At 38.9% G+C, this 12,294-nt stretch overlaps 1 protein-coding gene across 1 annotated transcript; it reads left to right on the plus strand.

Moving 5' to 3' along the window:
- Nucleotides 1-22: 22 nt before the first annotated feature.
- Nucleotides 23-6,884, plus strand: LOC106908533 (uncharacterized). The gene is made up of 11 exons (XM_014974665.2): nucleotides 23-362; nucleotides 2,284-2,339; nucleotides 3,135-3,234; nucleotides 3,449-3,589; nucleotides 3,679-3,833; nucleotides 3,946-4,082; nucleotides 4,240-4,333; nucleotides 4,414-4,749; nucleotides 4,836-4,992; nucleotides 5,083-5,210; nucleotides 5,347-6,884. Exons 1-11 carry the CDS (start codon nucleotides 152-154, stop codon nucleotides 5,662-5,664), a joined length of 1,833 nt encoding a protein of 610 aa, XP_014830151.2. The 5' UTR covers nucleotides 23-151; the 3' UTR covers nucleotides 5,665-6,884.
- The last annotated feature ends 5,410 nt before the right edge of the window (nucleotides 6,885-12,294 follow it).

The following is a 12,294-nucleotide window of genomic DNA, read 5'->3' on the forward strand; positions in this document are numbered from 1 at the left end:
AACTAAAACTCGTTTACAGTTTCTTCAATACTGCTAAAGTGAAACACAGAAAGTCACAGAGCGCGTGGTAGCGTTAGCTTTTCTTTTGTTAGAAGGTAGTTTGAAAACAAGTGTGGTGTTTTAGGTAAACATTTCCATATTTTCAGTAAAAATGTCTTCAGTTCAGCCTCAGAGAGAGTTTATCAACGTGCAGGTAACTCCTGCTGGAGAAACATTCACGGAGTTTAAAGAAATCCAAGTCAAGATCGAGGAAGAGATGGAGGATCAGACCGAAATCAACGTTAAGATCGAGGAAGAGATGGAGGATCAGCGCAGACTGCTGGATTTTACCCAGATACCGAAGATCATCTTACACCGGATAGGTACGAAACACCTTCACTTTTTACAGATGATACAGGTTTGAGTAAAGTTGGAGATATGTTAACGAGAGTTGTATACAGGTTAGGGAGCGCTGAACTGAAAGGGACTTTACACCAAATCCAAACTGTAATGACGAATCTGAACCAACTTAGACGCTTAACTGCGACCCGGACTGTTATTCGTCATATATTATGACAATTACAGTTTGTGATCCGTGATGCCCTTATGCGTGGGGAGGGGTCGGTGATTTAGTACTGCAGGGGTTCCCACAGCTCACCGGTACTTTTATCAGCGTTTACAACTGCTGTAACATGTCGTATCGTGTTTTTCCGAGTCGCCTTAAACGCAACTTCAGTGCGGCACCCCAGTGTGTGTTAGTCATTTCACCAAAGACCTTTGCAGTTATTCCCCTCAAGCTAACAGTGAGTTGAGTAGTGCTGTTGGATGCAGGTAATGTTAGATAAATGATAATTAAATGATGCTAGTGTATCACGTTAAGCTTGCTTACAAGAATAGCCTTAAAGAACTGTTATCTATGCCCAAAAGGGAAATTGTAAATGAACTGGCTGCATTTAATTGAGTAACATTTTGGGGAAAAGGTTCTTAGAGTAGTTTTACTGCACTGTGCTTTTTTCTTTTACTTGAGTAATGTTATTATTGACACTCTTACGTGAGTAGATTGATTTTGCATTTAAAAAAAAAAACATATCAGAGATTGGAAACATTAGATTTTTGCAACCTGTGACCTAATGTTTGTGCAAATTTGAGCATAATTACTCTGCATCTTACACTTATTACTGTTTATATCCTTTTTGTTTATTTTGTAGTAATAAAAATGGTTGCTTTAATTGGTTATATAAAACCAAATACATTTATATTAAAATAAAAGCTTGTTTAGTCGGTTTCAACAGAAAAAAACTGCCTCCAGTTCCTTAGGGTTTACTAAGGCAATAATAATGTTATTAAATGATACATAAACTTAAACATCAGATTTTTAAGTTGTAATGTTATATTTATTATTTAGGTAATTTCTATGTTAAGTTATAGTTCATAGTTTATCCTTATTTATGTAACAGCTGCTCTGTTAATTCTGCTGACTTGTTGATAAATTAATATTGAGTTTATAAGAACTCAGGACATTTTAATCGTAAGTACCGTATTTTCCGCACTATAAGGCGCACCTAAAAACCTTCAATTTCCTCAAAAGCTGATGGTGCGCCTTATAATCCGGTGCGCATTATATATGGACCAATATTGAGCCACAACAGGTCTAGCAGCTACGGTGAGCAGCCGCCGACTTCATTTTCGCACGTAGAACAAGAAGCGCGCGGTGCATGCTGGGATAGTTGTCAGAACGCTGGTTTGTAATCTATTAATAAAGTTTGACTGACCTATCTATCTACCAGCCGTCTAGAATCAGGTCGTCTGCAGGTCATTTAGCATCACGTTCTCCACCAACATGCTTTGCACGAACAGAGAAGGGTGACCATCGTCCGGCCCCGGCCCAGGAAGGCTCTCCTCATCCTCACCAACCGGAGTCAGACTGTTTTGTTGACATTCATTTTAGTGCAGCTCCATCTAGTGGATGCATAACGTAACTCCAGCCTCTGCTGTAGCATTTATTTTATACGCCTTATAATCCGGTGCGCCTTATAGTGCGGAAAATACGGTAGTTTAAAAAAAAAAACAGTATACACAGTAATAACAAAAGTGTTAGCTTTCCAGTGTTGGTGTTGTATGTTAAAAATGCAGTGTTAATTCAAGACTTATTTAGTCCAATTCAATGATAGAAGTTTTCCAAAAGAGTTTATGTTATTCCAGAGAGTTAAAATTAAGCAACTCTGTCTGGAGTTGATGTTGAAATCAACACCAGACAGAGTTGCTCTCATTATTCTAACATTTCTGTGCCGTGTTTGCCTGAAGAGCGGGGACAGCAGTCTCAAAGAGTCCCGTCTGGAGCCAACATCGTTCGTTACAAGGTACGTTTTGGCATATTTTTATGGGTGCACTAATTTTCCTTTGGCGCTAGTGTGTTGATTAATATACATAGTTTATATGCGCTTGTGTGATAAATATGAACAACTTCACTTTTTTTGTTATTGGTTAAGCTAGATAAACAAGTGTAGCTCAGGCTGTCTGAACATTAAGCTTGTTGGAAAACTCTGAAGGCCGTCTGAGTTAAAATATAATTTAGCTGTGTTGTTGTTGTTTTCGTGACGTTGGACCGGGACTTGAGCTCCTGATTGTCGATGTGCAGGTGTGCTGGCATATGGCTGCAGACAAATGGCTGGAGGCTTCCTAAAGAATTAGCACCTCGAACCACCATACCAATTCCTGCACTAAACCCGGAGCTTTTAATGAGTAGAAGTAGTTTAATTTTTATTTTTAATTATGATTTTTTTTAAATTTGCGTGTCAGCGGAGCTTGTAACTGAGTCGCACACAGCTGCCGCCACGCTGCGTCTGAAATGCCAGTGAGTTTTCCTAACTTTATTCAGTGATTCAACAGTAACATCACTGTTATGTGTATTCCTTCACTTTATGTTGTGTTGCCAATCTTTGTGCTTGTGGGTAGTGATGGTGCTGTTAGCCAACGTGAGGGCAGGCAGGTTGAGCTAACTGCACCACGGTTTGGCTCCCATTGTTCAGGCGTTAATAACTGACTCGTTAATAATATAGAGAAAAAAAGAAATACGGTCACGGCCCGTCTCATGCCTTTAAAGCATTTTTTCTGTATGTAATATCACATTGTGGGTGCCTGTTTTTCTTCATCAGCACATCATGTTGGTGAGGGTGAAGTTTGGAGGAACGCAGAAGTACGTCAAAATGGCTGCGACTGAAGATGGTTATGACTTCAGCACATTTCTTCATAAAGGTTGGCATCCGTTTTCATGTTGTCCAGAATGTGTGTGTGGACTACTTGCTACCCGTTGGATCAATTTAAAAGTCTTATCATGGAGTTGTGTTTGTGATGGCTTATTGTAATGCCAAAAGTACTTTTACAAGTTGGCTTAAAATGTTGAAAAACTTCTGGTAAAAGTTTAATTGTAATTTTTCTATTAAGACAAATTTATTGCTTTTTTTATCAGTCATTGAGAAGCTAAATCTTCCACTTGAGACTGAGCTGCACTTGACGGATGAATCGGGGACAGAGGTTGATGCAGATGTGTTTGAGGAGCTTTTGGAAGCAGGGAACCTTACTGTGACTGTGACAACAAAGAAGCCAACAGGTGAGGTTCAGCCGCGTAAATTATAACTAAAAGGTTTTGCCACTAATAATCTTTTCACTTTGTGTGCACATTCCTCCATCTCTTTCCAGCTGTGCGTCGGCGCAATCTGCCATCTGCTTCGTTGGAGTCAACCGTGTCAGACAAATCATCCGCGTCAGTTTCCTCTGATTCATCTGATGCAACAGTAACTGTTCACATAAATGGAGAGACGGGAACACAGACTGACCGGGAAGCAGCAAAAGAGGTGAGCAGCTTTTGTAGCAAATGATCTAAAGATATGGTGCAGTTAAACTGTGGGTTGAATTGGATGATGATGAAAACGGTCATTTCTGACTTTGCGATCTTTAATCCTGCAGATGGTGAGAAATGCTCTCCTGGCAAAACCGGCTGGACAAGTTATTTTGGACGAGTATGACAAACTGAGAACGTTGTCGGATAGCACAAGACGACGTCTGGTAAACCTTCTTGTGGCCAAAATGGTTGAAATTTATGGGTAAAGCATCAACATTCATTTTTATACTTTAAAAAAATGTTTAAGGGTACATTAGTTTTAAGACAATGAGTATCAGTGGATCATTTTTGAATATATATCCCATGGAGGAATTAAACTCTGATACAATCGTTGTAGTAATTCAGTCTTCATCTTTCAGGACGATCCCACCAGTCTCTGTTCGAACTAAATATGCTTTGGGCATCATCTCTCTATTCCCCAGCCTCAGAGATCCATACTCAGAGAATGGATATGTAAGTTTTTATATGAAACACTTGAGCAGCAGTAACATGTTCTAAACTTGCTCTAAAGTTCTGTGTTTTCACGATGACAGGAACACTTCTATGACCAACAGAGTGGGTCTGGCTATTTGGCCTGGAGGATTAAAACTGTTCAGCGCAGCTGTGCAGCTCAGATCCAGAGATCCTCCACCAGCACGACCTACCAGGACAGTCCAAAGAGAAAGAGAGAGGTTCCTTGCACTGCTGAGCAGCTGCTTGGTGAGGAGTGTCAGGAGGCGATAACCTTTTTGAAACATTCAGCTGATGAGTTGGTGGTCAAAGAGAAGATGAGGGCCACGTTTCAGTATCGACAAACTCTGCTTCGAGATCAAACGCGCTCTTCAGCGGTCCTGGACGTCTTCCCACGATTTCTGAACATTACCGGACTGGTAAGACAAATGGCTTCTTATTATTAACTCATAATATATACATTTAAATCTGAAATGGTATAAAAAAAACATGTTTTTTTCTGTAGATTGACCAGGACTTCACCATGATGTTTGGAGAGGAGGTGTCGGGCAGGTTTTTGGCGAAATGGCCTACTTTTTTCAAACCTAGGATCCTGACAGAGTGCAGAAAACTGACTTCCAATACACACATCGAAGACCTCTTGTTTGCGCAGCACGACAGAAGTGGGTCTGATTAGTTTGGCACACGTTTCTTTTTAAAGTATCCGTTGTGTATTATCTGAATGTGTCTATATTTGTTGTTTTTTGCTCTAGGTTGGGACAGTGACCTGTCGAGCATCCTGCTGTTGGTTCACCTCCTTCCCCCGACCTCCAAAGGCCACAAGAAATGTGCCAAAATCAGCGCATGTCAAGCTGTCGATCACCTTGTGAGATTTCTGCCGGTAAGCAAGATATCTACTGCTGATGATCGTACCTCTCATGTTGAAGCAGTTTCTTATTGGATTAGTTGGCTGTTTGGATGTGTCTGTGCTACATTTCATGATTTTTCCTGTGATTTTTCTGAATGTTATGTCAAAGATGGGAGCCAGTGTTGAAACCTTCCTTGCTGGTGTGGAACCGGGACAGCCCTTCCTCCTGTGTGTGGGTGAAAAGAAGAGCAGCATCCAAAGACGCTACATCGTCATCGATCACAAGGCCGTCCCGTGCAAGGGACAGACATCCTTGGCAGCTTTCGACGAGCTCTTCAAGTCACACTTCATCTTCAGTGTCAACTATCAAGAATCGCTCTACAACTTCTACACCTTCATCCAAACCACTGTTTTCAACATTGATGTGGGAAGGGCCAAGGAAAGTCCCAGAGTCAGGGAGCTAAGAGCGAGATTTTTGCACACTTGAGGTGATAAATATCCTTGGATGCAAATATTTCTCTTTGTTTTGTCTGTAAAGCACACCACAGAAGTTAAAAAGAAATCCATGCAGAACATTGTGCAGGAAAATCCTTTGTTAGTTTCAACGTTTGGTGTCAAAAAGACATGCTTACTAAATACGTTGAAATTTTCCCGCACTTTTGACAACCATGCAGTGGACACAACTCACGATTTACTTGAAGGTGGCTTGATGGAGGTGAGGTCCAATATGAAGTCAGACTTCTCTTTCAGTATCTTGTCAACCAGAAACATCTTTCTTTGGAACTGTTGTCACAAAGTTTCAACTGTGGTTGTATTGAGAGAAAGAATAGGCCTGGTGGGTTCAAACTGGATGAGTTCAGTCTTGGTGTCTTGTGAGAAACACGCCTCTTATTTTTGGTGATGTACTGGAAATAGATGTTACTGGAGTCTGCTGCTCCTCTTGATTCAGGTTGTGAATATTGTGTTTTCACCCATTTTAACAACTGGTACGACTCACTATTTGAAGCACTTGATGAAGGATCACCACAAGCTTTTTAGATCTCAGAAAAGGCTGATTCCAATCATTTTATGCTGCGTTATCCTCGTATTAGAGAAATCTCCATGTATGGTGCATGAGATTTGAGGTGAAACATAATGTTTTTTAAAAGATCAGTAAAAAAAAACTTGAAAAGTATCACAAAAGCATTGGTTAAACAACACTAGACAGCTAGCTTACCACTGGGAGGATTTAGATTTTCGGAGATTTGAGTTTGGTCCAGTGAAGAAAGAAAAGTATCGATGGCTTGATGGAGGTGAGGTTTTAAGTTCTGCTTTAAATATAAGCATGTACTGTGAAGCGTCCACCACTAATTGTGTGAAGAACTATTTAACTGAATATCAGATTGGTATGTTTGTTTGTACTGGAAGTGAAACAGAAATTCCTACTTTAAGAAAAGTCACTAACGTCATTGTAGTCATTTTGACTTGCAGAATGAACATTTTATTTTGATGATCATTTCAGTGTATATTGTATTAGTGAGAGTAGATTTATTTTATGTTTTTTCTGTCAAGGACTTGGTTTATTCCAGACCTCATGACAAGAAGTTTTCTAACGAGATGTGTGGAAAATTGTGCCACTTTGTCATATTGTGTGATCTTTGTGTTTGCAAAGCCAGAGCTGTTTTATGTTTTGGGCTTGTTTGAAATAAAAGTAGATTCAAACTGCAATTTGTGTGTTTTTGTATGTAATCAAGTGGCATCTAATGTTTCTTCTTAAAGTGAATCTGGGGATTATTGACTACCAGTAGTCATTTTTTAATGGTTTTATTGGTTCTAGTGGCCTTTATTTGATAGTGAATTGAAAGGAAAACGGGTAACGAGAGAAGAGGGAAGACATGCGGCAAAGGTCGCCAGGCCTGGAATCGAACCTGCAACAGCCACGTCCAGGACAAGGGCCTCCATATGTGGGTTGTGCTTAACGCCTGTGCCACCACAGCGCCCCCTACCAGTAGTACTTTAAGATCCAGATTTCTATGTTTAACAAAAATCTGACGTTCTGTGTTAGATTAATACATTCATAGTGTTAACTTTTGACACTACACACTATTGTGAGGTAAATCAACACTGATGTGTGTTAAATTTCAACTACCGAGAGTGTAGCTGAAATTTCTACCTGGCCTGCAATTAATGACTGCATCTGTTGACAAAAATTGGATAATGATCTGATCGCTCCTTGTTGTGCTTTCTTTAAGTACTTTACCTCTTACAAAGTCCACCCAAACTGCTAATTATTTAAAATGATCAGTTCTTCTAAAATCCCTCCATTATTATCATCTTGATCTCCACATGAAGCATTGAAGTTCCCACACCAAACTATTCTCCCTCTCCAGTGTTCTAGTATTGAGTCAAGTTTTAACTTTTCTAATTGTTTGCTAGGATTATAATAATTTATTATTTTAATATTTCCATCATTTGTCCAAATTTCTACAGCAATAATTTCTAATTGATGTTACATGGATGTGAATAAATTCCAGGTTTTCCTTTAAGAACATCCTCCTCCATTCCATCCATCCTATTTTTACATGAGACTGAATAACCTTGATCACTAAACTGCAACAACGGTTTGAGCCACGTTTCCTGAAGGCATATTATGTCTGGTTTTGTGTTTAGATTATTAATGAAGCCTTTACATTCCTGACCATTTGCTGTTAGACTGCGAGCGTTAGACTCAGCACGAATCCCAAGGTCATTATTTTACAAACACCAAAAAAACGTCTGAAACCCCCTGGTTACTAAGATCATGATCATTGATTTTACCTCAATCAGAAGAATTAACTCACAATTGACTCAATTAATTCAACTGTCCACAGCATCAATCAGACTTTAATATTTTATTAGCAAGCTTTAGCAGGGGAAAACTGACAAACAGCTTCTCCAATCAACAAATCAAGAGATAAATATATAAGAAATTTAGAAATCACACCTTCCTCCAGTCCCTATCCTGTGTCAACGAACTAAATAAGTGAGGCTTTGGGATGCAGTTCCACTCGTCCCCAGATGTTGAAATGATCTTGGCAGCTGAAAACTTTAATATCCATGGTCAGAGTCTGTCTCGACAAGGCAGAACCCTCCTCAGAATAGATCCAAAGTTGAATTGGTGTTTGTCCTCCGTGGACTCAGTTCTTTATGACTCGGTGATCTTTGTCTATCCCCCATGTCCGCTGCAGCATATTGAGATCTTTTGGGTTGAGTGTAGGGCAGTTGTCAAATCAGAAACCCGGGCTGTGGGTAAACGGATCCTGTTCCCTTCTCCAGCAGTGCGATGTCTTCACCTCCCCGGGGTTTCAAGGCGCAGCCCTCTGTTGATCCTGCATTGACTCGAACACTGAGGAACAAAGAACGCCTGGTTCTTCTCTCTCATTATTTTTATACCTTCCCTGTTTGGGTGTGTATGCATCGGCTGCTTACACCTCCTCCGAGCAACTAACGGTTATTTGCTGACTTTTAATTCCCTAGAACAGCATCGTTTACTTTTGAACTTCTTTTTCTTGAAATATCCTTGCTGATGTTCTTATCCGCTCTCGCGCTTCCCGTTCATCTGCAGCCGTCGCCCATAATTTCACAACATTTCCTGTTTCTTCTGTGACCACAGTTCTTCCTCCCTTTTGGCCTCTAGTTGTGACACACTTAACTTGTAGTCATTACTTTTATCCGTTTATGATTTTTTCCATTGTTAAGTCAAGAGTCCTTATTACTTTCAAACCAAAATCACAGAACTCATAATCAACATTAAGTCATAGTATATTTAAAACAAAGATTACATCATTTTTAATCAACATTAAATCAGAATGCAAGATTATTTATTGCTTCTAGGTTTCTGTGACCTGTTTTCTGCGTGACCTGGAAAGATCTCAATTAGTCCTAAGCAGGTTTCACGACATATTACATTGATTTTTGTCTGCCTCTCCTTTCACTTCTTATGTTGTTTTTGGAGCATTATCATTATACTTCACCTCTTTTACTGCTTCTTCATAAGTAATTCTCTTATTAGTTTTAACTTTTTGAATTTCACCTGCCTCTGTTCTTACCGTTCATCTGCTGCAGTATGACTTCCTCCACAGTTACAACATTTAACAGGATTATTTTCACACTCACCATAAGGATGTTCGCCTCCACATCTACCACATCTCTGTTTCCCTTTACAGACATTCACAGGAAGTCCATATCTTTGGCTTTTACAACATCTGAGAGGAGGTGGGATATAATTAAAGCTTATGTAACATATCATTGTTACATAAGGCAGAACTCTATCCTAGAAATCCGGTAGTACTGTCCATTTTCTCCCCACTTCTAAAAGCCTGAAATCATTTGATGCCTGGATATCAGTAATATCTTTCTCTTGGTCACATTTAAAAGCTTTTGTTTTGTCTTTTTGTCCAGATCTCCCACAGTGCTGGGTGTGTAAAGAGGAGGAGGTTCTGAATGAATTCAGCTACCAGGATGGGAAGTCCAGTTCATATAAAGAAGAACCAGAACATCAAGAGTTCAAAGAGGAAGAGAAGCCACTCTGCATCAGTCAGGATGAAGAGCAGCTTGTGGTGAAACAGGAGACTGATGACATTTTGGTGAATCCTCCTAATGTGCAAAGAATCTACAATGAAACAGAACCACAGAGGAACCAACTCATCTCTCATGGTTCTGCTGAGGATGAGAACCAGGATCAGGAAGGAAGCAAATCTGAAGACCCAGGAAAAAAGAGAAAGAAAGAACAGAAACACAACAAAAGATGCCAGAAAACCAAACAGGAGAAAAGTAAAGTTGACGGCTCAAAACAAAAAAGACACAAGAAAGCTCACCCAGAGCAAAAATTATATCATTGTAAAATATGTGATAAAACCTTTTCTCAAAACAGTAATGTGATGAGACACATGATAACTCATACAGGAAAGAAGCCTTTCACATGTTCAACCTGTGGAAAAAGTTTCAGTATAAAAGATGGTTTAAATCATCACATGAGAATTCACACAGGACGGAATACTTTCTCCTGTGGGACCTGTGGAAGACGTTTCTCTCGAAAACAACATTTAAAAGTTCACATGAAAATTCACACAGGTCAGAAGCCTTTCTCATGTGAGTCCTGTGGAAAGAATTTCATTTGGAAAAGTCATTTACTTAGTCACATAAAAATTCACACAGGAGAGAGACCCTTTTCTTGTGTGACTTGTGGAAAGAACTACCTATCCAAATCTAATTTTAATCGCCACATGAAGGGTCATACAGGTAAAAAGCCTTTCTCATGTGTGACTTGTGCAAAAAGCTTTACAAACAAACAGAATTTAAATCGTCACATGAGGTCTCACACTGGTGAAAAGCCTTTCTCATGTGGGACCTGTGCAAAGAGTTACACAAGAAAATTGGATTTAATTGATCACATAAAAATTCACACAGGAGAGAGACCCTTTTCTTGTGCGACTTGTGGAAAGAACTACATAAACAAATCTAATTTTAATCGTCACATGAAGAGTCATACAGCCAGGGGTGCGGTATAGGGGGGGAAAGTGATGACACCAAACAGAATTTAAATCCTCATATGATGAAGCTTTCTTGTGTGTGACTTGTGGAAGTGATTTCCCTGGAAAAGCTTGTTTAGATCAACATTTTACATGTCACACAGGTAAGAGGCCTTTCACATGTGTTACTTGTGGAAAGAGTTACTTTGCAAGAAGCAGATCAGGAATCTAACGAATGACAAGAGGATCCACAAAGGTGGAAAGCCTTACTCATGTGTAACCTGTGGAAAAATGTTCACTCTTCTTAAGAGAACAGCATAATGTGAACCTCAAGTATCAAGTAGTTTTAGCTTTCCATTAAACTTTTTTTATTTCAAGTGAGCTGCTAATCAGCAAGTGTCTTTTCAAAAATGTACTGTGTATTTTTACAAGTGATATTTGTAGTGTCTTAAAGGAACAATGCATTTGAATATTTTTAGTTTTAGGCTTAATCTTTTGGAGTCCTTGTGTGTTTGTCCTTTGCTGTACTTATACTTTTAGTTTCATGATTACTGTTAGCTGTTGCTGTGTGCGCCAAACAAAATTTTCTTTGAGAATAACGTTTTCTGAATTTGTCTCATAAGTATAAAATATAGACTAAACACATTAAAATACAGTGCTGTGCGTTGTAGCGCATAAGTTAAGTAAACAGACGATATCAGACAAAATGACTATTAAACATGCATCTCGCCCACATTTCTGTATTATATGTGTTTTAATGGTTTGATGTTATGTTGTAATTTTGAATGTCATGTTTTCATTACCTGTTATTGGAAAATTATTATATTCAACCGAAATAAAGGTTTTCAAACATCCACTTATGTGTTTTAGTGCATATAATGTGTTAGATTTAGTTAACAATTTCTGGAATAAATTGATTTATAAGTAATATTCTAATTCATGTCAATGAGTCTGCATATTTGCCACATCTTTGGTGTTTAATCTTCATAGATTCCTGACCGTACATTGCGGATGCCCATCAGAGACTGTGATTATTTCCTTTGCAACAACAAGGATTCTTTAAAAGATAAATCTTACTGTGATCTTGAATTTTATCCTGGAAAATGCCGAGTACTATTAAGGTGTTTCTTGTAAAGCCCAAGCACGCCGTAATTTTCCTTTGTCACCCATTCCAATAGGTCCATAGCTTTGGACAGTCCCAGGTGAAATCTTACTTTTTTGTGTGAGAAATTTTTGTTGTTTTGTTTTTTAGTTTTTATTCCTGATGCACCTGAACGTAGTCTTTGCTCTGTGCTCCTGGGGCTGTTTATTGGTTGCTATGGCAACGAGTCACGCATGGTGACCTTAACGTAAAGCTCACTTACTGACAGAAAAAAAATAATACAACTTCCGGTTTTTCTACATTTTTTCCCACACAAATTGCATCATTTGTTCGTAGAACGTGGCGATATTCAGAGAAATCGTCAAATAGGATAAAATATTCCATAAAGTATATAGGAGATAAAGTTTGTTAAATGTTAAATCACAGCTCCTACAACAACAATTAAATTATTGGCCAATATAAAAGAGAAATTCGCTTTGTTCTCCCTTGTATCTTTACAGAACTGACAGAAACCAAACTATTTGTA

This window comes from Poecilia mexicana, unplaced genomic scaffold, assembly GCF_051168715.1.
Source record: "Poecilia mexicana isolate PSO_F unplaced genomic scaffold, ASM5116871v1 scaffold_18, whole genome shotgun sequence".
In the NCBI taxonomy this organism is placed as follows: Eukaryota; Metazoa; Chordata; class Actinopteri; order Cyprinodontiformes; family Poeciliidae; genus Poecilia; species Poecilia mexicana.

Bases quoted from the DNA above. Each gene is read 5' to 3' on its own strand.
- LOC106908533 (XM_014974665.2), top strand. From the start codon at position 152: ATGTCTTCAGTTCAGCCTCAGAGAGAGTTTATCAACGTGCAGGTAACT. The intron at 3,590-3,678 runs GTGAGGTTCAGC...ATCTCTTTCCAG, and splicing joins GACAACAAAGAAGCCAACAG to CTGTGCGTCGGCGCAATCTG. The intron at 4,750-4,835 runs GTAAGACAAATG...TTTTTTCTGTAG, and splicing joins TTCTGAACATTACCGGACTG to ATTGACCAGGACTTCACCAT.